The sequence below is a fragment of the Eucyclogobius newberryi genome, unplaced genomic scaffold (genome assembly GCF_026437365.1).
Source record: "Eucyclogobius newberryi isolate DKJ021-1_F unplaced genomic scaffold, fEucNew1.0.hap1 SCAF_7, whole genome shotgun sequence".
Lineage (NCBI taxonomy): Eukaryota > Metazoa > Chordata > Actinopteri > Gobiiformes > Gobiidae > Eucyclogobius > Eucyclogobius newberryi.
In genome coordinates, this window is record NW_027316389.1 from 27810338 (window position 1) to 27835289 (window position 24952).

At 39.5% G+C, this 24952-nt stretch overlaps 2 protein-coding genes across 3 annotated transcripts in view; one reads left to right on the top strand and one right to left on the bottom strand.

The window, feature by feature from the left end:
* Positions 1-496: 496 nt before the first annotated feature.
* LOC140349573 (dynein regulatory complex subunit 2-like) lies at positions 497-5338 on the bottom strand. Its single transcript, XM_072435959.1, has 9 exons — positions 5282-5338; positions 4950-5116; positions 4552-4719; positions 3576-3745; positions 3112-3262; positions 2416-2577; positions 1995-2201; positions 1475-1591; positions 497-905 (listed from the first exon to the last, which is right to left on the bottom strand). The coding sequence occupies exons 2-9, from the start codon at positions 5085-5087 to the stop codon at positions 585-587; spliced, it is 1434 nt and encodes a 477-aa protein (XP_072292060.1). The 5' UTR covers positions 5088-5116; positions 5282-5338; the 3' UTR covers positions 497-584.
* Positions 5339-7987: 2649 nt separating this feature from the next.
* Positions 7988-24952, top strand: part of fbln1 (fibulin 1) — a 31431-nt gene continuing 14466 nt past the window's right edge. The window contains exons 1-15 of one of the 2 annotated variants that reach the window (XM_072434930.1): positions 7988-8179; positions 10901-11009; positions 13025-13154; positions 15971-16130; positions 16226-16288; positions 16356-16442; positions 16519-16656; positions 17367-17504; positions 17609-17752; positions 17841-17966; positions 19140-19265; positions 19432-19551; positions 19630-19761; positions 19839-19962; positions 20416-21502. In XM_072434930.1, the coding sequence (XP_072291031.1) occupies positions 8125-8179; positions 10901-11009; positions 13025-13154; positions 15971-16130; positions 16226-16288; positions 16356-16442; positions 16519-16656; positions 17367-17504; positions 17609-17752; positions 17841-17966; positions 19140-19265; positions 19432-19551; positions 19630-19761; positions 19839-19962; positions 20416-20797 (2034 nt within the window). In that variant the 5' untranslated portion in view covers positions 7988-8124 and the 3' untranslated portion in view covers positions 20798-21502. Of the gene's footprint in view, positions 8180-10900; positions 11010-13024; positions 13155-15970; positions 16131-16225; positions 16289-16355; positions 16443-16518; positions 16657-17366; positions 17505-17608; positions 17753-17840; positions 17967-19139; positions 19266-19431; positions 19552-19629; positions 19762-19838; positions 19963-20415; positions 21503-24952 lie in introns of those variants that run through there. The other variant, XM_072434929.1, reaches the window with a different exon arrangement.

A 24952-nucleotide genomic window follows, 5' to 3' on the forward strand; every position in this document is an offset into this window, starting at 1 on the left:
GAGCACAGTTAACACATGAATATAGCCTGTATGCTTTCTCCTTTCTGATGTGGCCAATATAAATCTAAATATAATCCAAATAAAATAATTAATCTACAGACTTTAAAGAGCAACTGCTCAAATTGTGTCCATCATGGATGACACAAATATACCGGTTACTGTATGAAAATGGCTATTCAGAACAAATTCTGATCTTTGTACACATTTGCCTACAAGGTGTTTGATTCATTATTTAATTAGAAGAACCAGATGTACGTTTTAAATTTCATGAAAGTGATAGGCCTCTCCATAAACTGAGAATGGGAAAAACTTATTCCTCCTCAAAATGCAGATGAAGGCATTGATAACTGAGCTTTGGTTGTGATTGGAGTGCAGCCTACATATGATTCCTTTAATGATTAAATAATCAATAGTTTTTTTCTTTTTATTTTCAAATGAACATGGTTGGACAATATTACATCATTTTCAGCAACAAATTCTTTTTATGGTTATTTTGTTTTATTCCACCTCAAGAATAGAGTTCAGGGCACCATCACCACTTCAATAACAGTCTAAAATGTAATCACAAAGCATTCTTTCAAGTATCATATGTGCATCCTCTTCTGTCCTGCTGCCACGGGCACTTGTGTTCCAGAGAGAGACACGGCACATCCCAGAGGTGGATTTTGATTTGCTTTTTCCTGTCCTAGAGTGTTGTTGCCACATCCTTTTTTGATGTCAGCTCGTGGTAAGCTGTGTCCACTGACCGTCATGGTTTCCTGATGCTGCCGTAGCAGCTGAATTTTGAGGTGCTGTTGAACGTTTTCACGGTACTTGGCATCTCTGCGCCTCCTCAGAAGCTCCCGCTGCAGGAGAGCCGAGTTCTGACGGCTGGTGAATGCCTTTAGCTCCGGGTACTCCCACGACTGGTGACAAAAGACAGTCATGAAAAGACCTCTTTATCATCTCAGAAAAGGTCGTCAGTGTTTTATAGCCAACCAAACCTAACCTAACTTTTCTATACTACTACAATCCATATGTAACCAATTACAGAGCTGGAATATCCCACAGTATGGCATTAAACATTTCCCAATGGAGATCATAATGGTGGAGAGGCGACACTGCTCACACCAATAATGCATGTTCATGTTTTTTTTAATTAATTGAACAAATGCAAGATTGATAAGTTTAATGCTACAGAGATTCAGCTTCCTGTTATAGGCAATTCAGACCATTCAAAAAATACTGTCAGATTCCAATTTTAAATCCTTGAAATGGGTGTAGTCAAAGGGGGATTTTCCCAAACTATACTTGCTTTCCTGCACCTTCCTCCTGTGGTTGATGCTTTTAAATTTGTATCTAATATTTTTTTCAAAGGGTCTGTGGTATCAATAGCTGATTGTAGAGACAAACCAACTGTCTTATTATGAAACGCAATCTTCTCACTGAATACCTCTGTGCACTGAGCCTGGGACCTGCACGATGATGTTCTCACCTCCGGTTCTTCCTCTTCTGTCAGTTCATTTCCAGGTGGAGTTTCCAGCTTTTCTGTGATCAGCAGTTTGTCCTCCAGCTTTTTACAGAGTTTAGCCAGACATAATATTCTCTCACCCTGAAATATGCACATATAAATCAGTTGATCTCAAACTTTTAACACAAAGTACCACCTATGAAGAAAATCGGTCTTCCAAAACCTCCAAAACAGGATTATACTAGGTCCAAACAAGGGCAATACCTAAATCTAATACATAACCTCAAATGCTTGTAAGGGCTGTTCCAAACACGGACAAAATATGAATTAAATAAACTCAAAATCAAGCAACGTTTGAATTGCAAATAGTGTAAACCAATGTTCCACAAGAAGGAGCTCGCGTTGAAGTGTAAATTGTCGACAATGTTTGAAGCTGTATTGTTCAAATATTTTCAGAAATGTTTTTGTAGAAAGATTGCACTATATGTAATGTAACAATATTTTTCTCCAATCTGACTATAATCTGAAGAAGACTGATGCTTACGGTGTTGACAACATTCAGCAGTTTCTTTGCTGCTTCGTCACTGTCCACAGTGAGCGCGATGAGACTTTTCCTGCTTTTGCTGCGTTCCAGCTCCGTCTCGGCCCTGAGAGTTTTAACGCCCTCAGTGGTGACACTCAGCTGCTGCTCAAGCTTGGACAGCCCATCATCTCCTAAAATGTGCGACGTTTGCAAATCAAGTAGCTTTTTCTGGGGAAATAAACAAAAAAGATGAACACGGCTCGAGTCCAGTTTTGAATGTACAGATACATTTTACTTATATATTATTGTCTGATATTGCTCCTGAGCATCTTATTTACTATAGAAATGAGGATGTTAAGTTACCATATCTGTTTTAACGCAATTACCTTTTAATATGTACATTATTAGTTGGATTTTGGACACATTTTGTCGTCGTTCTCACCTGTAGATGCTGCAGCTCTGCATTGGTCCGCTCTATGGACTCAGTGTATTCTTGGTTTTCTTTGACGTGGGACTCGAGCTCCTGGCGCCTTGCACTGTGCTCCTGCATCAGCTGCTGGTGCTCTTTCTGCCTCTCCTCAGGAACCTTCTCCAGTTTGCTGACCTGAGATGAAGTAACGTAACACCACTGACAGCCGCTAGTTGGCGCTGAGTCAAAACTGGAGCGCTACAGACCCAGTCAAAGTTTGTGAACAAAAACATTCTGAATTTAAGTAAAGCAAAAGTGAAATGGAACATGGGATTTTCATGTGAGTTACATCAGAGCCTGCTTTAAACACATTTACTTTCTTTATTTATTTAATAGGAGATTATGATAGATACTCATTTTTTATGAAAGGAAAATCCAGATTTTTAGGTTTTACTGTAGAAATGCTCACAGAAATGTTGAGCCTATAATCACAAGAGTTTTACATTTTACCTACAGATATATTACATACTACATTTAAACTTTTTGTGAGGCTCAATTACTAATTTAATATGTATTTTTATTTTTTGGTTATAGTATTTTTCCATCATCTGACATTTCTACCCTGGAAATTCAACATTGCGGCTTTTTTCTTGGTTAAATGCGATAATTATTGAAAGTCTTACGCCTTGAATATTCTGATTCGATTGAAGATTGCAGTATTGTTTTTACCTTGTCCAAGAAGAGGTTCTCATAGAAGTCCATGGCCTGTCTGTACACTGCAGCGATCTCACTCATCATCCCGTCATAGTTGTGTTGAATAAGTAACGCGTTGTCCTCGATATCCTGGTGTTGTTGATGAATTTCTGCTGTAAATTGTTCCCTGAAAGATTTTGGATCGTAAATATATTGCCACAAAAACAGTCTCTAGCAATTATTTTATTTTATGGGTTGTATTGAAACTTTTTTATGCATGATACAAGTTTATATGGTTGATTCATCAGCATTGCTATGAAGTACTAGTTGTAGATAAATATTTATGTTGGACTAAAACATAATTAGGCCATTTTCTGAATCCAAGAGGGACAGAATAATTAATTGAGCCATATTTAAATCCTATCCATTACTACATTGCGACACTGTTGGTGAACAGGTAAAATAAATAGCAAGGACAGACATATATCTCTCTTGCTTACCGCTGGGACATGTACTGGTGCTGGATTGTCTCCATGGTGTTCTCCCATCCCTGTTCCAGGTAGTCCATGCGTTTCCTCTGCAGCTCCAGCAGAGTTTGAAGCTGCTTCAGGTGCGCGCGGTGCAGCTGGGCCAACTGGCCCTCGGCCTCATCCACATTGACCCCCAAGTTCTACAGAAAGTCAGGTTCATACACTTAGTATCATATGGGATGGACAGCTGTGCAATACAAGTCGTGATTCCTGTGTTCATTAATGAGTTGGTGTAATTCCTTTTGTCCAGGTGTTGTCCTCGGTGAAATTCTCTTTGGGGATGAATACAAGTACATTCTTATTCTCATTCTGATCAGTCGTCCGAGCAGTTTTTTTCTAAATCAAGAGGCTTTGACTCTCATCCAGAAGTCATGTTCAATCAGACTGAAAGTCAAAACATCTTGATTTAAAAAAATGAAACATGGTAAATCAGCTTTCAGACAGATCAATCACACTCCAATAAGTGAACCACTGCATACATCTAAATAAAATGTTTTAGAACTTTTTACATGCCTGGATCCTCAATCGCACACAATGATATTTCATATTAGCATTAAGAATGTAGATTTCCAAAAATGCACAGTAAAAAGTGCTGCTTATGGCCAATTCCTCTGCACGCCTGAGGGCCAAAAAAAAGTGGTCTGAGGGCCGCATTTGGTTCCAAGACCATCATTTGGACAGGCCCCCCTAAAAAAAACTCTGGTTTACTACCAGCACCCAAAAAATACAATGAATACCTATGCAGCATTTATTTTCACACAGATCCAAAAGACAAAGTAAAATGTTCATAAAAGTATCATTTCTTTGAGTTTCAAAACCAGTTGCTCTTATTTATTTGTGAAGTGGCTGGTCCAAGACTAGCCCACTATTTTAGGACAAATTCATTCGGATATATATTTTTTTACCACAGTACATGAGCATATATTAAAAGGAGCTATGGCTTTACCTTGATGATGCTGTCCAGGCTGTCCACTTGCCTCTCAAAGGTCTGCTGCTGCACGTCCATGTCCTTCTTGATGTCTGTGGCTTTACTCTGACGCAGGGTCGACCTCCAGCCGTCTTTCAGCTTCAGTTGATTCAGGGCAGTATTTCTCTCATCGTCCTGGAGCTTGTCCTGGAAAAATTCATCTCTTTCAATGTGGCTTATCAACAAATTTCTGTTTGATTCTATTTTCATAATTCAAAGTGGTATGCAAATGTCATTTATTTGAGTCAGATCAACATATGTAATAATAATAATGTCACACATCTTAGGCCAGAAGTCAAGCGTAAACAGAACACTAATGAGTAGTTCTTCCACCACATACAGTATTATTAATAGTAGCATTAGAAGTGAAGTGTTACCCTGAGGAAGTGTGTGAGTATCTCCTCTTTCTTGCGGGCCAGCTCCGCCTCAGCCTGAGCCCTCTGCTGCAGGTACACAGGTCTGTCCTCCTCAGACCTCACCACCTTACTGCCTCTGCTCTTCTTATCCCGCGGCATCACGTCTGCTCCAACAGGTCACCTCTGAACTGTCAACACAACACAGCTCATAACTGCTTTCAGAAGAGCTCATTAAGTGACCCAAAGTGGCCAATAGTAAAAAAAAAAATAATACACCATTCATCATCTGGCATTGACTGTTTGAGTACTACTGAGTCACAAAGACAAGTTGAAATAATGTTTAAATGCTTTACCTTTAATAGATTCTGTGATATTCTCGGCAGAAGCTTGAGTTTCTCTCCTGGGTTCTGTTGTTAGTCTCCATGGAGACGACGTTGGCTACGTCTCCTTTTTTGAAGTCGCACTTCACTAGAGCAACCACTAGGGGCCGACAACACCACCACGTTCCCCATTTATCGCCTAAATATAGTGAAACCCCCAGATCCTGGAAGAAAAGACACACATAACCGAGCTCTAATGGTGCAATCATGACAACAGAATATCATCTCCCAAGTTGTTTAGTTTAACTCTGGCTGTTTTGGTTTCTGCTGAAGTGGAGCTCTCTATGCAATGCCTCAGCCACATTCTCACAAAGATGTTGCTAGATTCTTCATCCTGATACGATCAAGCTGTCAGAGGCTTTACAGTAATGCAAATGTTTTTGGAATAGTATATTGTGTGAAGCATATGCAATGTGATGGATATCTGTTGTTGACTCTTTTTAATCAGAAAAGTAGGGTTAGAGAGTTTCAGAGTGATGAAAAGTGAGCTGTTGCCATAGCATTTAACAATTCTAAACTATAACAAAACAACATTCTTCAAAAAATGTCACTTTAATACAAGAACAAGACGAGATTTTTTTTTGTTTCGCCACAGCCCATCTACTTACCAAGGCAACACTTAAGCAGTTAATGTTGCACTTACTAAATAAATAAATAGTTAAGACCAATTTATGTAATGTCCCATGAGTCCCATAAAACTGCTGGTCTATTTCATTTTTCTGGTCTGGTATGTTAAGTAAGTGTGTAAGTTGTATCCGCCATCCAGGCTGCAGTTAATGTTGGACTCATTAGAGGCTCCTAAGAGTGGATCCAGGACCCTGGGACCCTGAGACCCTGGGACCCTGAGGGCAGGCTCTCACTGTGCTCTGGCCCTTTACTGATTAACACAGATTTGAAGGGACAAGCTTTGTTTGGCATCAAAGAAACTGTACCAAACCCCCAACAAGGCTACAGGCCTCTCCGGTGTCACGTTTTAGCAACACATATTGGCTCAGCTTTGGGAGGGCAATGTATTTGTAAAAATTGTATTTGTGGTAACTTACTTTTGTGATAAGTTTGCTGATGCATCGCTGAAGCATTAAAAAAGGACCAAAAGTCGACATGGGGAAACATGATAAGAAATGTCGAGCTCTATCCCGTAACTGGCCTGATGTTATGGATGACTTCACTTTCAAAACAGCAAAGAAAGGTCACGATCCCTGCAACTACAGAGATAAAACAAATGCACTTCTAAAGATTTAACATTTCTGAGAGGGGTTGGCCACCTGCTTGTTTCATGAGGTTTTAATGTTATTGCTTTACCTGGAACTACCATTATTTTTACTGTTGAAAATACCTTGGAAAATATACATTCTGGGGTTTAATTTCTAAAGCTCGTATAAAAATATTGCATAAGTTTGTGATCTATGAAAAGACAACTTGATGAAGAAATGAGCGGTTGGGTCCAAAAAGGCTGTGCTTATAATTCTCTTGAATATTTCGTAATGCCACACTTCATAAAACACTTACAGACACTTTATTGAACAGTACACAAAGAGTTTATTGGTGATATTAACCTTACGGTCACAGACTTACGTTTACGATGCTCTTACTGTTTTACTGCCACAGAGTCCATTGCCAGCTCCCCAGTGCTTCTCTCTCTGTGATAGGGGTGTATAATGGTGCAGACTGGTGCGGGACACACATGGCTTTGATTAACACCATCATTTCACCTCTCTCTGACGTGGTGCCCAGACCCTAGTGTAGACTGATCGACTTCACAGTCCTCACGTGGGTACCAAATGTTTGTGATACAGTCTAGCAAATATTCATCTGTCTCTTTGGTAAGTCTGGCCCTTGATGTGCGTGCTGTACGTGCTCTTATATAATGCATTAATAGGCTATTGTATGTGCTTTTTGACTCATTCTCAGATTTTTTTGCACTAAATCTTTCCTACCACAATAGTTCAATAATTAAGTAATTACTGAAATTGTTAATATATACACGAACGGGACGCCACTGCACGTCAAAACCAGACAGAATTAAATTCAAGACTAAATTAGGACCTAATTAAGCCATTTGAGAAATACAGATAAAGGGGGAAATGAAGTCAATGGTCTACAAAATATGAGTGTATAAAAATGATGACATAAGATTTGGGATATACAGTCTGTGCAGAGCTTGAACGTAAATTAGCCACAAACCAACTCCAGATGTGAAATAATCAGTTGACTCATTAGTCACAGTCAGAAAAGGAGCATTTTGTCCACGATGAGAAGACAGTTTCCATGTGTGCAGACAGGAGCTGTAGCTGCACAGTAGCACCAGGAGGGTTATGCAAGAGCAGCATGTGGAGGGGAACACTCTGGGGTCGGGACCCAAATTTAGGCCCCCAAAGATTCTCAGAGGTCCCAGGGGGTCCCAGGGGTTCAAAGCTCGCCCAAAAGATTGTGTGAACTTTAATGAATGAATGAGGGGGCACTTATATTCCCTCTATAGAGTATAGAGTAACCATTACTGCCTTGACCTATTAACCAGAAAATCATTCATATTTCCCCTTATAAGACAGACAGACAGTTTAGTTGCTCGGGGCACTGGTGCACGCGCAGGCTGGACAGCGGTGCAGCTGTGAGTGGCGGGGCCCCTTCCCGCCCCCTCCGGTGCCATAATGAGACGCTCTCTCCCGCAGCAGTCACGCTACTACCGCAGCTCAGCATCCCGCGTCTGCCTCAAACTCTCGTGGACTGTAAGTGTGACGCTCCTGTGAAGCCTGCATCCTGCAAGAGACACGTTTCTCTGTTTTTACCTGTGCAAAGTTGATCTGAAGCCTGGTTCAATGGGTCCGCGTGCTGTGCTGCTCTGCTCGCTCTTTGGAGTCATCCTCACTCAAGGTAAGTAACGTTACCTGTTTCACCACTTCCTGCGTCATTACAGTGTGTTGGCTATTGTATGTTTAAGGTATTAAAACAATGCCATTTGTTGTAAATACAGTGTGTACTAAATACATTGTATTGCCTACCTTAAAGTGCACAATAGACAAAGAGATCTGTAGAGGTGATGTCATCATTGGGCTAGTTTGGGCATGTGGTGCCAGCTCACTTTTTAGCCTATTAGTAATTTCTTCAAAGCTTAGCCTAAAGCTTACTAAGATAAAATAATATGGTTCACAAAAGTACTTCCAACAACATTAGTTCACGGTTTGGTTCACTGCTGATGTTAGACTATTACTTCTTAACATTAGAGAGAGACATTAATGGTTGCTTGTAACATTCATTATATCTGGAGATCATCAGCCCAGTAAGAGCTCTGTGTACTGCTTACTGTGAGTCAAAGGCCAGGTCTCGGAATGCAGCGATGCCCCTCTACAACCACAGCCCCAGCCCAGGACGACCAGACACTTGGGTGTGATTTATACTTGAGTGCCCACAGCGGGGTCACCTCAGAGGGAGGAGGAGGACAACACTGGTGCCCTCGACACGCATTGGGCCATTTTCTCAATCAGCAGGACATTTCTCCTCATGCTCCAGGGGTCATGCTCCTAAAGGTCACCCTCTGTACTAAAGTTTGAACAACTCTGAGTGCAGATACAGGAGAGTTGTCTCTGTGTGCAAAAAGAGATGAAAAGTGCATTACATTGAGTTTATGATGCCTGGTGTAAAACTCTTTAAAGCTCCTAGTGCTGAGGAGATGCTGAGTGCTTTTGCGATGTCTGGCTCAGACCAATACTTTGTCTTGGCTCTGCTCCACTGCTGGGCTCATTAGACTTGTTTACATGAGGCGTCTAGACGCACGCTAGCCATGTGCTGTTCTGCCAAGACACAATAACCCTCTCTACCCGCTCAGCAATCCAAGATCAGCTTTATGCAGACAGACAATGTATCAGCGAGATGGAGAGCTGTGGTTAACTAGTTTGTTTATTTTGATACAATTGGACCTCTTGTTTTCTTCTGCTGCTTCACTTTTGGGGCTCTGAAGCAGACTTCTAGTCTTGGACTGAGAGCGCTGATGTCTGAGTTCACTGTGGTTATCAACATACTGGAACTACTGTGTGGATTACTCAAGAGGGGGAGCAGACTGTGGAACATCCAGGCTGTCATTCACCACAGATCTATGAGTTCCTGTAGAGGAATAGATTTCAATTAAGCTTCTCTTGGAATCTGCACTCCCTTCAGTTCCCTCCTTTTTTGCGTCATCACTGCAGACTCAGTTTAGAGATGTCCCTCATTAACTGTATGCAAGTCAAGTGGTTTGCTGTGATAGTTTTGGAGCTCTGGCTCTCAAATGTACCAGTATATCTGGTTTAGGTTGTAGTGGTGTGTTTAGCTATGCCCTTGTGAAACCCTTTAAAATGACACCTCATCTCATGAGAGGTGTCATGAGTCCAGGAGTCAGAATGAGTCTGTGGCAGTCCATTGTGCTCCAGAGTCTTGGCTTCTTGCCTGGTTAATCATCATCATTTAGCAGGAGCTGCCTCTCACTGCTGGATTTTCTTGGGGTAATGGCTAACCTCCTTTAGATTGAGTTTTAAAGACCACAAATGTCCCAATGATAAAGACTGAGTTACTGATTCGTTTTTTATATAGACACTTGTCCTCATATGTAAAATATAACATTGTTTTTCTGCCTCAAAATTAGTAATTGGTTAAACACACATGGCCCAAATTGCCAAGCAATTCTGTGGAAACAGTAACCAGCTCAAACCTTTGGCTCTTACTGATTAACAGAATTCAGACACTTTGCATACAGGACTGAATATATGGTTTGCATTGGGAATCTGGCCTTTTACTTGAATGGTTGTGGCATTGTGCTTTCTTTTGTTAAAACTGATGACACTGACCATGTTGCAGCACAGAGTTGGATTTTTTGAGCCAGCCAAAATCTACACAACCAACACCAATGTTTTGGTAAAATCTCCCCCGAGCTGAACACAGACAGATCAAAAACATGTTTTCAACACCAATTAAAAGATTCAGCAACTGCCCTTTGGCAAACCTACTTTGTATCCGAAACAATTAAATTCAACTTTTATTGTCAGTTAGTTTGGTTAATTATCTTGATTCTGAAACATTTTAGAAGACGATGTAAATTACAAACAGAAACCAGATTGAAGGTATTTTTTAGGTTAAATGTGGGAGCACAAGGCAAGGCAAGGCAAGTTTATTTGTAGAGCACATTTCATACACAAGGCAATTCAAAGTGCTTCACACAGCAGGAAAAATGCATTAAAATCTCAAAGAAATTACAGAAACAGAACTACAATAAAATTAACTAAATCAAAAAAGTAGTAACTTGTAACACAAGTAGTAACTCCATATATGATAATGATTCATTTGAGGAACAGAGTACAATATAACAAATATATTCACCAATGTGGAGCTGCACTGTAACCGAATCAGTTTTTTTTTCATCAGATTTATAGCATGTTGTAAATATGATCCTGCCAATGAGCTCAGTAAAATAATTCAAAAGGTAAAACATGAAGGTAATGCCAATGCAATGAAGCCTCCGGAGTTGTACAAAATACACATGTTTATTCATTGGTTTATTCATTGGTATGCACAGTAATATATTCACCTGTTAGCACTTGTTAAATAAACGTTTGTTTCTTCTAGGAACTAAAGAGATCACACTTGCGGATTGCTGTCAAGATGGTGAGAATCGTGGCAAGGATGGTGAAGACTGCTCCTCTCTCCCTCTGATGTCAGATTCAGTCACGTGCATGTAAGTAAAAACGGTTCCCTTCCCCTTTGTCCTGGTTTGACGTGGAATAGACCTGGTTTAGTTCTTGATTATTGATGATATCAAATAAAATACAAATGTAAAAAAGGACACATAAAGAAAAAAGAAAAGGCAACTGTTGCCACGCCCAGTTTGATCTGAATTTAGGCGTAAACGATGAGTGTGAAGAGAAACGGTTTGAAGTAAAACTAAGTCATTGTGCATGATTTCCTGTCAGTTTCTTGTGTGGATATAAATATCAATATATAGGTATATATATATATATATATACATATTTTTTTGGTCAGTTGCATACTGTCTGCTGACAGCCAATCACGGCACTGATCGAGACAGCACACTTCTCTCTTCGCTAGGAAACCGATATTTACGAGCTCACAACGGCCTCTCGTCCCCAACGAAAGCTCTTCCAGCGTTTTCAGCAGAGCGTGGACTGAACACGGATCCACTGAAAAACAGCTGGTTGTTGTGTGAAAGTGAGGCCAATCTGATGTCTAAACATTGCAGATATATGAAAATTCATGGCTGTAAACGGCCCTCAATTATCAAATATGAAAACAGATTTGCTTAGAAAAGTTCCTTGTTCCCGAGCAGACACAGCATGGGGGCTCTGGGTCACTTGATAATCTCTCAGGATTAGAAAAAACAAAGGACAGTTGGGCTAGTCAAGATGAATACATAGATTTTTACTAAGGACCATTTTAGTTCATTATTTGTGTAGTCCTCCTGGGTGAGAAGAGTTCGAGTATCACTGGCATTAGTTCTCTAAAGAATAGCTTTAGATCATTGTATTGCTTTACTTGACTCCCTTAAATCTCCATCCCATTGTTCACTTCACATGAGTGCAGTAGCCCTAATACTGATAATGATAACGGTATCTCTAGAAGGAGCAGTGCCACAGGTCAGGCCTTTATACGAGAGCGTGAGCTACTGATGCCAAACACATTCACCAGAGACACCAGAGCAGATCCCAAATTTGTCTAAATCATACAGTGAGGGGAAGATGGGGTTTTTTTGTGGGTGAAATTTAGTTGGTGGGGGTCAGAAGAACGGCTTCTCGAAACCCCAGGAAATACCTCTGAGGTGAGCTGCGACATGGAGGGAGGAAAGACGGGCCAATAACAGGAAATCTCAATGATTACTTCAGAAACCAAAGGGGGAAAGTAAAAGTGAGGAGTGAAAAGAAAAACAGGAGCAGAGTGTGCCCATAAAAGGTTGTGCTGGGGAGGTGTGGGCCTGACGTGGGTCTCAGACCATGAGGTTTAACATGCAGGACATCTTTCTGGGAAGTGTTGATAAAGAGCTTCTTTGAAAATCGTAAAATCCCACAGAGACATTCACGTTTTATTCATTTATTCTTTATAACCCTTTGGCTGTATGCGTTGTCCTTAAACTGCTGTGATGACGTGAGTGATGATGTTTTACACTGACATTTAATGTTAGGAGTGTCCTAAAAGTCTGTTCTGCCTCCACTTGTGTAAACAGCACCTCATTGTTCTCATTTATTATAATAGGCAGCATCCTGATATCATTGTTGTACAGTGACGTTTGCTGCATTATACTGTTGACTGGAGCTGGGCGGAACGCAACAGAACCAATCAGTAACGCTTCCACTCTTTGTGATATAATAAACATTTTGTGCATAAATAAGATCTGGCTGTAAAATAAATCCCACATGTTCTTCTCTCACTCCTCTGCCCTGGATCCGAGCCTGGTGATCAGTGCTTATGCTTTATACAAGAGAAACAAAAGAAACAGGTGAAAGATGCAATATTTCTTTTTACAGATAAACTACAGAGTCAAATGAACATCTGGTTTTAATGAAATCTTACAAAATAGTTCTCCTGAATAGCCACCACACCAACATTTTCTTACTAAAATCTCATTGTCTGTTTGCCTAAAGCGACTAAAGATTGCATCAGAAAATCCCCAGACTTTAGCACAAACATGTCTCTTAATAAAATGTTCTTGTTTTGTTTGTTGTGCTCTGGTGTTGGCAGGATAGTCCGGGAGCAGTGCTGTGTGTCTGTCCTGGAGGATAACATGTGCAGCGAAGGCATCAACGCGGCCAAGAGCCAGGAAACCTGCGATGCCCTGTTCACCAGCACCTGCGACACCAAGACTACAAAGGTCTGTGTGAACAAGTACTGTCACGTACGTGTGTGTGTACCCGAATACACGCCATTGTATCTTCTGAAACTCAATACCATTTGGGAAGGAACTACTGAATATTATGAGAAACTGACTGGCTCTATCTTTTCTGCAAGTCTCCATGAAGATGTTATTGATATTTGACAATCTATCACCATGGGGACACCACCAAGCCACGTTACAAGTCAGATCAGTGGAGAAGCAGCTCACAGTATTTCAATTCAATTTATTTTGTAACGCTTAAAATCACAATAGCAGTTGCCTCGATGGGCGAACAAATAACAAATACGAGTGTTCAAATATGCTCTATATATGTGCTCTATAGATTACACCATGGATGTGTTATATTAACGTATACATACACTAGGAAACCCCCACTTCAAGTTTTTGTTCAGTATAGTTTTTCAAATACATGCAGAAAAAGCGAGAGAGAAAAGATGCCCTTAAAAACTAGTGACGATCTACCCCCGTATTTAGAACACGTTGAGGAATTAGTTTTTAAAAAATGTGCACAGCATGAATGAAGTAAGAATGTTTTTAAAGGGACATATTGTATTATCATAAATCAACTATAATGATCTGTGAACCTTATCGTGTTTCCTCATCATTTTGATTGATATGTGTTTGAGTAATGTATGTAATGTACTGTCCTACTGTACTAAGGTTCAAGACTCACACAATTCTTGTTTTCACCTACCCCCTATCCCCGCCCACATCCTTGTACTTAGTTGTGATTGTCTGGAAAAATTCCGACTCCGGGTGATAAATGCAGAGTTCTAAAATGTCACATTGCTAAAAACACGTAAATGACAATCCACTGATTGTTAGGATGAAATGAAGAGGCGGGGCTTATCAGTTAAACAGGAAGTCAATGGAGCTGTTTCATGGATCTTTGACTTGTTGCTATTACTAAGTTGTTTTATATCAATATTGCAGTTTACAATGGCCAAACACCTATAACTAAATGCTGATTATGCGAGATGGATACGTTTAATGCCATACTGTGGATAATTCCAGTTAACGTAATAACACCTCCATGGAGACAAGCAGATGGCAAACCCTCCCCCCCAAAAACATTCATAGTGCATTTTCAAGTCAAATAGATAAGATAAGATAAAATAAGATATTCCTTTATTGTCCCACATTGGGAAATTTCATTGGTGCAACGCAGGTAGATACAGAGGTAGATACAGAAGAACAGATCACTTATAGGAAGTCTGAAAAACACTTTCAGTAGAAGATCTCCTATAAATAAACAAAAACTCCCATAGACAAATAAATAAATAATTTTATAATAAATAGAGATGATATATTTAAAACAAATAATAAATAGAGATGATATATTTAAAAGTTTTATATTTGATTCACTATTTGCAATGTTGATTTACAAATGCATGTATATATCTTGATAACAATTAGAAGCCTGAATATCCGAGAAAGAATTTGATTACTTTTAAGACTTTATATGTGATTAAGATTGGGGTGAAGATAGCAGGCCTTGCAGAGAGTTATGAGCAGGACGGGGCATGCCACTCCCCACAGGAATGGAGCTGGAGCAAGGCAGATAGATAATAAATTAAAGCCTGTGTCAGGAAAATCCACAGGGTCTAAAATTTCATCTCTCATAATAATCCTCTTTGTGTTTCGACAATGCATCAACAAGTGCTTGGCAGGCTGAAGTTTTCTGTTACTACTGACATGATGTAGCCGTATGGACAAATAACAAGGAGAGTTGGCACTCTTCGGTTTTGTTTTTGGGCCAGGAATGTCGCAATATCAAATTTTAGCAAGAAATATCACCATCATTTTTATTCACAATTATTTAAGTTAAATGAGTTAAATGTTGTACAATTCCTCAGTTATGTTATTTGAAAACATGTGGTATAAAAAGTAAATTTTTGGGCGCATATATTGAAATTAAATTACTTATATCTGCTTCTTACGATTCTTACAATTCTTCTTCTTATTAAGTTATTGCGATTATATTGTGACCTGAATAATCTTGATTATCAATTAACCGAATAATCTTGATATTTCTACTTTGACAAAGACACATTCATATTCAACAAAAGGGAAACATGATATTATACGGTGATTTAAGTAAGAAAGGTACAACATGTAACATTTCTGGGGGAGTGACCATATGCTTGTGTCCATGGAGATGTGTAGCATTGCGTAGCCTCCAAACATACATATCTTGCATTTATTCAATTGCATTTGGCTCAACTCTATCTTCTTGCTCCGGTGGCGTCTCCTGCTTTTAGAGATAGATAAGATAATGCACAAATGTTTACATAGTTTGATACAATATTTTCTTATGAAAATTGTCCTGTTTCCCACTTCTCTAATCTACAGAGTGATGATTGATGGTGCTGTTGTAGTCTGAAGTCAAAGAGGTAGAATTTTACTCAGATATTTTGAATAATTACCGGTACTTTTTAAAAATGACTATTTCCAAAACATAACCAATAGATGCATATAATGGCAATTTATTTAGATTTCAATCAAGAACATTGTACTTCTCAAAAAACAATTACGAAAAGGAGATTCAAACTGTTATTACACAAAAGTATGAATCAATAATCATGCTTACTTGATTTGGTCTATTAAACTTCATTAAACAAAACAAAATAGGTCGCTGCATTCCCGGTTTGTCTCCTTCCTTCTGCACACTTTGCTATAATTATTTAGTTGTACGTTTCTTTGACATTTGTATATTCTAACTCCACAAACAGAAACTTTTTCTTTTTCTCTCTATGTTTTGATCTATTGCGTGTTGTTTCTTGGTCCTGCAGATATGCTGTGAGTGTTGTCTGGTGGGAAAGGCCCTCCAGGAGAAAGGCCTGTCCTGTGACCATAAGCTGGCGGTCAGTTACCAGTGTGGGCTGGTGTCCCGGGCCTGCTGTGCGGACGGGGTCCATGATAACCAGACGGATTCAACAAGAACAAATGAGTGTAATGACAAACTTCCCTATGTCTTTTCGACTAAAGTCCCTTTAACGACATTGCCATTTAAGATGTCACCCATTCATTCAAATGTGTTGTCATAGTGCCGAACACAGACGGAGCCCCACAAATTGGAGACAACTCTGTGTTATCAGATCAATGCAACGGTAAAATACAGGCACCAATACTGTCGAAGTGGTTAAAGATGAAATGAGTAATATGTTTTGTTTTTAGGGCTCTGTGCGCATCAGTGTGTGGGCAACAACACCTGCAGCTGCTTCAAAGGCTACAAACTCAATCCAAACGGGAAAAGCTGTGATGGTAAGGTATTTTTGACTGTATTATATTTGTATGTATACAGTAGTAACTTGTCTTCTGACTGCGCCTCTTCTGACAGATATAAATGAGTGCGTGTTGGGCTCCAGTAACTGTCGCAGTGGGGAGCGGTGCATTAACACAGAGGGGTCGTTTCGGTGTCAGAGGGAGGTCAGCTGTGGGACAGGATACGAGCTCACTGACACCAACGACTGTGAAGGTCAGAGTCTAACATATATTTTACACCTACAGGGCCTGACAAGTGCTAAGGTTTGTTACATATCCATAATGCGGTTCAAATCATCAAGTCATAAAGAATTTGAGCTTTACAGCGTATCAAATCAAACAACTGGGGAAACTGCAGCTTACACTGAGGTAAAAAGTGCAGTCGGATTGTGATCATTGTAATCGTTATCTGGATTATACAGACTCTGGAACACATATGAAAACACCTTTTATAACGGAGTCAGCTGCATCAAGATGTCAAAAAAGAATAAACAATTTCAGATTTTCATCAATAATAGCTCTAGAAGCAGTCAGTATATTTCAACTGTTTAAACTTATGTTGTTTTTTAATCATCTAAAATAATCTCTAGTGTGTATACTCTCAAAATACACACAAATTAAGGTCCCTCTGCTGTGGACAGTGCATTTACATTTTTTAGTCAGCAAGGTTAAAAGTTCAAAGTAAAATCTACTGTCAGCTTGTGTGTTTAATGTGGGAGAGCGTACAAATGGGTTGCATTTCTTAATTTACCTAATCATGAATTGCTCAATGTAAAGCTTTCTCTTTAGAAATCAGGACACAAATGCATAAAAGTGTAACATTATTATTATGTTATAATGATAATGTGTAACTGGTGTTAACATAACTTAGCGGATCCGACTCAAAGGATCATAAATATATTTAGTTGTGATATTTTCTTATAGATATAAATGAGTGTGAGGCAGGCATCCATAACTGTGGTCAAGAGTTCGAGTGCCAAAACACACAGGGCTCGTTCCGCTGTCTGCCCAAAGTGAAGTGTGCCGCCGGGTTCATCCAGGACGCTCTTGGCAGCTGCATCGGTATGTACACATCAAAATATAGTTGTCATGAACGAAAAATGTCAAACCAGTAAAAAGCATGTGCCGTACATGTAAAATAAATGATCTTGTGTCTTTTTCCTCAGATATAAATGAGTGTTTGAGCCTGACTGGTCCCTGCCACAGAGGACACTTCTGCATCAACACACCGGGGTCCTACACCTGTCAGAGGAACTCGGTGAACTGCGGTCGAGGATACCACCTCAACGAAGACGGCACTCGCTGCATCGGTGTGGGGCGAATCCCGTTCCGAAAGTATTGGTAAATCAAACGGCACAGACAAAGCTAATTTCATATTTTTGTTCTTGTATTTCTCAGATATTGATGAATGCAAGAATCCTGACAAGGTCTGCGAGGGCCACAGTTGTGTTAACTTGGTGGGCTCGTATCGGTGTGAGTGTGAAGCCGGATACGTCTTCAACAGTATCAGCAGAACTTGTGAGGGTGGGTAGGCTTCATTTATTTTATTGTATTCCCTCACTCTGTATGGATTAGGTCTGTACAGTATAATGCAATAGTATTGATATCGCAATACTGGAATGTGCAATAAAATATATCGCAAACCAAGTAAATACATCAAAACTACAGAAATGTGCTATTTTGGGTACTCATTTTGGGTTCTGTCGATGTTTAACCTTTTGTTTTGACAGACTGAGTTGTAAATGAAGGCGTGCACATTTCTCACAGTCTCATGATTCACTTTATTTATTGTTTTATATTAAATATCGCAATCATATGAATATTACAGTAATTAATCACTACATATTTCTTATATAGTGACCTGCACAGCCATGTAGGCCTTTGTCCCTCGTCCCATTTATTTAGAAAACGTCCCTCTTCTTTTTTCTTTGCAGCATATAAAGAACACAAAACATAGAATATGACCAGAGACCGTCATGTATTGCCCTCTCTCTCGTTCCCCATTTCACTCTTTCCTCTCCTGTCTAGTAAAGCTGTCGGGCAACAAAATCTTAAAAAAAATAAAGATAATAAGAACATGACCAGAGAGCAGTAAACAATACTAAAAAAACAAAAAAAGGTCCCATCTAAAGTCTATGTACCTGTCCAAGGAAAGGTCCCACTTTTTCATTGAGGCATACACAGAAAACAGGATAATATAAATATTCCTTGCAAAAAAACAGCAACAGCTATCTGGCTTTTAATATGTTGTGACAATCTGTGTTTGATTGATATCATAATCACTAAGGTCAGTTATAAAGTTATGTCAAGTTTGTCCCACCAGATTGCACAACTTGTCCCACTTTAACAACAATATTCTTTAAATGTTAAACAATGGGACCAGCAATATTTAGGTAACTTTTTCAACTATAAAAGTTCAGTTAAGCAAATTGTAAAAAGAGACAAAATCAAATTACTGTTGAAAATATCTTAGTTTTTTTTTACCTCGTTAAATAAAGCTAATACAAGCTAATAAAATCAAACCTAAAATACAACTGAACCAGAAAGACCAGACAAAGCTCAGAATAAACCAGGACCAAACCCTTGTCCCACAACATCGTTTTTATTTATTTCAGTAGTTAATTATTATAATGCAAAAACACCAAATTGCACTTTTCATATTTGCACCCCTAATAGTTTGTGTCTTTGCTGCTTTAGACGTAAATGAATGCAGACACTATCCCGGTCGCCTGTGCGCTCACAAATGTGAAAACACACTTGGTTCTTACAAGTGTAGCTGCACCACAGGCTTCAAGCTGGCAGCTGACGGCAGGAACTGTGATGGTACGTCAAACACCAGGAAGATAATGCACTTTTGGAAATCATTTTGAACATTTATACACATTTTAAAAGATATAACCACCGGCTACAATGATCCTTTGATTCAAATGGTGACTTCCTTCGCTCATATATTGCACGGCGTATTAATAAATGTATATGTTCTTTGTAGATTTGAATGAGTGTGAGGAGAACCCATGCAGTCAGGAATGTGCTAACGTTTATGGCTCGTACCAGTGTTATTGTCGAAGGGGCTACCAACTTAGTGACATGGATGGCATTAGTTGTGAAGGTAAAGCATATTTAAAACGTTATCAATAAATGTAGACTTTTTTCATTATGAGTTCAATTGCTTCCGACACTTTTCCAGACATCGATGAGTGTGCGCTGCCCACTGGTGGTCATATCTGCTCATATCGCTGTCACAACACTCCTGGAAGTTTCCACTGCTCTTGCCCTGTGAGCGGTTACACACTCTCTCCCAATGGCCGAAGCTGTCAAGGTACAAGCTTATTTTGAATTCTTTTTGAAACTTAAATCTGCCAAGGAGTTTGAAAATAAATAACGATATGGTTTCAGATGTCGATGAATGTGTGACCGCGACACACACATGCTCAGTGGGCCAGAGCTGCTTCAATGTTCAGGGAGGATTTAGATGCTTGCTTTTTGATTGTCCACCCAAATACCGCAAGGTTGGAGAAACGTGAGTAATAACTTTAACAGCCGTGACAGCAACCACTGCGTTTTGAATCCGTCAGAAGGTGAACTGAAATAACAGTTTAGAACATTCACAAATCAGAGAAGAGCAAAGTTCAGGTTAACAACACCACGAGTAATATGCCACAGACAATATCCCGCTTGTTGAATCATTTGTTCCTGGTTTGAATGAAAGCTGTGCATGTCCAGTGACTGGGCAGTGGCATGATCTTTCTGCATATTGAAATACAAACTAGAAGTGTTGATGAGCATTAGCTTCAGTAGTTAATCTGAAATCTTTTAGGAGGCAGTTTGATTGTCTTGCATGACTTCACTGAGGGCCATGAGTCACTAGTTGAAATGCTGCTGATCCTCCACTGCATGCCTTGCACGCCATTACATTAAATTCACTCCTCTTTTCTCTTTGTGCCTGTTTTGTTCTTCTTTCTCTCTTTCACAGTCGATGTGAACGCTTGCTTTGCAATGAGTCTGTCGAGTGCCTGGCCAAGCCCCTGAGAATAACCTACTACTTCCTCACCTTCCCCACCAACATCCCTGTCTTCACCAACATCTTCCGCATGGGCCCGTCTCAGACTCTGCTTGGGGATGACCTCCAGATCTCCATCAAGGCAGGAAACGAGGGCGGCTTCTTCAAGACCGAGCGGTCTCCCACAGGAGGGGTTCTGTCTGTGGCCAAACTCATCAACAATGCCCAAGACTTTGAACTGTCTGTGGAGCTGAGTCTGCGGCGCTACACTTCACTCAGCACATACCTGGCCAAAGTGCTAGTGTTTGTCACTCAAGACGAGCCCAGAGTGCCTTACAACCCTCTACTGGAATAATTAGAATGTTAGGGTTATCTAAATACCTCAACTCAAACCTATCAGATTTTAATTAGGAGCTGAGATAGAGGGTACTGTGAAGAGGGAAAGCCACTGATTTAACTCTGCTTACAGGCACCAACAGTTTAAACAACCAGCACAGATGAACACATAACATGCAACATTTAACTAACTTAAATTGTTCAGTCAATGATTATAAGTGAGTTTACCATATATCTGTTAATAGCTTTCATAGCTGACCTGGGACAATCAACATAAGGTGAATTTGTCCTATTACTGCTACTGATATCTGACTATTTAAGGTCTTAGATATCCAGTTTACTCTTTATCATGTGCTTTTACTCTAGGTCAGGGCGTTGCACTTAAGATGTTTAAACTTTATTCTTAATATTGAGAGATATTCGTTTAGCTCACAGAGCTGTGTAATGCAAATGACAAATACAAATGTGTCTGTAAATATGATAACTAAATTGTTCCATTCAGAAATGCATTTACACAAATTATGCATAAATAGTAGAAAACAGTTGAAGTAATACTTTGGGGAACCACAAGGTGGAGCTATAAGTCAGCGTAAACAAATGGGTAGAAGTCCCTCTGCAGTGGAATCTGATGATAGAGGCATGATAAAGCCTAATGCTATAGGAGTGTTTTACGGTTTTTGTGTTGGATGAACGATTTTCTATTAAAATTGAAATAGAAATAACACATGTTCAACAACTCGTTTCAAGTTTTTGGAGCTGCAACACAAAGGGGCTCGATTCACCCCAGCAGTTTTACTCCCAAAGTAATGAATTTGATAGCAGCTTGTGTTTACATTTCCTCCAAAATCACTACCACAAAACTGTACATAGCGTGCCAGTTTTTTAAGTGATTCATACACTGTCTAAACCATCACTTACTTGAATTATAAATGCATCAATTATTCTAATGTACAGTATTGGCCTTTCTTAACCGTTTTGAGCATATTCATTGCAAACCCCCAGCCAGACAACAGTCAAAGTCAGATCACATTCATCACACAGAAGTATATCAATATGATACAATATATACTTAAAACTTACTCATTGCTTCCTGACTCAAGCCCATAAGAAACATTGAAATGGAACGTTTTGTAAGTGACATGAGAGGGTATGCAGAGACAAAGTAATCTGTGGTTTGAATTCAGATGTCCCAGGTTCCCCTCCCGCCGGGTGTTGTCAAACCCAACCTGTCACACCTATGGAGCGTGCTCTCTGTCCCTAGAGGTGTCTCCTTAAAATAAGTATCTAGAAGCCTTGGGGTGGACTTTTTCCCTTCTCTCTGACAGTGAGTTATGGGGCCCTGGGCTCTGGTCTGAACAATTTGTGGTACGGCAGCATCAGCACGCGCAGAGTGACTGATGCCCTGCAGTGTTTGTGTTGGGGCGTTATCAATGTGCTGACTATAAATAATAATTACACAAAAAAGTTTCAAAACGGGCTTGAGCTTGACCATAAGTCCTTCATCCAAAAAGACTGTTTTTCTTTCTGGTCTGAAAACTATTGGGGTTTTGCCGCTAGGCTGGGCCACGTGAGGCATGGAGAGATGAGAAGTCATACTCAATATAGGCTACTCTATGCATACTTAAAAGAAGCGGGTGGGGTGGACAAAGACTAAAGACTAAATACCAAATACAAGTACTAAAGTAGCTCAAATAGGAAATTATCGAGTTTTTCTGTTAAGCTCTGTTTGATAGTTTCATGGTGTCATAGTTAAAGATGCACATGTATATTTCTGGTGAAGGCGAAGCCACCTTCATTTCATAGAGATATCATTGCTTTTCCTGGAATAACATAATTAAACTTTTCTATTTTACATTTTTTCAATTAAATGTGTTTTCATTGCAAAAAAACGTATTATACAAATTATGCAAAATCAACTTTAATGAGCGTTTAACCTAAATTGTTACTACGGTGTGCTCAGTGTAGTGTACTCAGAGCTGTATTTTGAGTGATTCCTGCAGGTTGGAGCAGTTATCTTGCAACTGAGGCTCAGGTGCTCAGAAAATTCCTATTTTCACCCACCTCCTATTTCCGCCCACTTCTCTGTGCTTAGTTAAAGTTACTTGAAAAATGTGAACTCTGAGTGACACGTGTAGGACAGTAAAATGTCATGTAGACACTTTTCAAAAATAAAAACATGTAAATGACAAAGTGCTGCTTGTTACAGTGAAATATTACTGAAGAGGCGGGGCTTATCGGTTCTGTTTCTATTACTAAGCCATTTTAAACCAATATTACCATTTACAATTAACAAAATAGAAAATTATAATCTGCTTATGTAATAATTTCATACTTTTGGTTCTGGATAGAATGATGTCTCCTTTAATGCCATATACTGGAACATTCCAGGCAAAACAATAATATATCCATGGTGACTAGCAGGTGGCAGACCCTCCACTAGAAAAGTTACAAAGTACACCTTCAACAAATTGATATGCAAATGCTACTGATGATACTATTGATATGCAAATGCTTTACTAAGAATACATTTTATTCAAAGACACTCACATAAATCATTATGGTATAGTTTTGACAACATAAACAAAGACACAAGCACACGATTTAAAGTACTCGGTCAGTCGTGAGCATGAAAACATAGGAATAGCTGCACTTGCTGCTTTTGAAGTCCTCTTTTGTGTGGAACAGTATGGACGGAACATTATGGTAGTGTCATAAATTTACTCTGCCCAAAAGAGCGTTTTCACCTTGTCCTCCAGAGACCCATATACGGCCCGCTCTGCAGCTCAGGCCACAGTATTACAAACTATAGAGAACATTTTGTGGTTTTGGCCCGGGCCGGAGTCAAACTTGGACCCACTCACTAATTGCTAATTACAAGCCCCTATACTCAGTAGTGGCTTGTCTTTATGTCTTCTCTCCTCGCTTCTCAAGAAAGGAGGAGTGCAAACGTAAAAGCTCGGACCGTGGTTCAGGGCTATGGGTCCCCTGAGGAGGCCCGGAGAGAACCTCCGCCTATGGCTCAACTGTGTGGCTGCCATGCACATTAACTGTTCTTATGTTTTCATAACCCAATATAACCAGCTTGTCTCCTGTGTCAAGGAGGTTAAATATAACATGTTGGATGTCAGAAAGAGGGCTCATATTTACTACACCAATGAATAGATGGTAGAAAAGTGTTTTTTTTGTCTTTAATTCAATTGAAAAGTGTAGGACTCATTGCCCATTGAGTTACTGCATCGTCCTTACCGGCTCTACTGATGTTGTGTCCTTGCTTTAAACACTTTAAACAAAATAAATCTTCCTTAGAGTGCATACTTTAAAGTGCATGGCTCATTTTACTTAGACCATAAATGCAGTTAAGGTAATTCTATTTAAGATTTTGATAACAATGTGACCAATTTTATCTGGCAATTTTTGGGTTATAAATGTATTTCCTGATTGGTGACTGTTACCTAGCAACCATATTGTACCGTACCATATCGGGGCGAAACTAATCTAATGTAGAAAATGACACAGAAATTATCATTTGGCAAAAAAAAAATTCTCCTCAGTGTGATCATCAGTATATAACTCTGCTCTACTTCTTCTCATTTTCAACATATTTTTAAGCCTTTCTTCACAAACTGCTACTTTTTTTATATTTACATCAGGTATTATCTCACTAAATAAAATGCAAAAATCCCATGTAATATTCACCTTAATATTAGTTCAGATGTTTTATTTTAGTATAGTAATAATAATCATTTTATTTTGTATTCATGATGATTATTTTTAAAAACCTTTACATCAATACAAACAAGAAAATACAACATATCATGACTAAGGCTATAACACAATTGCCCTATGCACCAGAGACAAACCTTGATGTATTTGAGCACTAATGCATTGAGTGAGTGATACTTGGGGTGGCCCTGTTCCCCCTTGAACCCCGTCACCGATGAGCTTGAAATAAACAAAGTCCTAAAAAATGGTACGTGCACTGCCCCGGGAAGAGGCTGGGGAGGTGTCTGGTCTTGTTCCTCACAATTTAGGAGTCTTTTAGGACACTCCCTTGTCCCATAAATCCTCTTCAGGAGATTATCTGATGTGAACTCGGGGATGCTGAATCCAAATATTTTCTTGAGAAGGTACTGGATCATCTATTGAGTGAGTGGAGCAATTTATTCAGCACACA

Bases quoted from the DNA above. Each gene is read 5' to 3' on its own strand.
- LOC140349573 (XM_072435959.1), bottom strand. From the start codon at position 5,087: ATGCCGCGGGATAAGAAGAGCAGAGGCAGTAAGGTGGTGAGGTCTGAG. The intron at 4,720-4,949 runs GTAACACTTCAC...GAATTTTTCCAG, and splicing joins TACTCACACACTTCCTCAGG to GACAAGCTCCAGGACGATGA. The intron at 1,592-1,994 runs GTAAGCATCAGT...TGCATATTTCAG, and splicing joins TGCTGAATGTTGTCAACACC to GGTGAGAGAATATTATGTCT.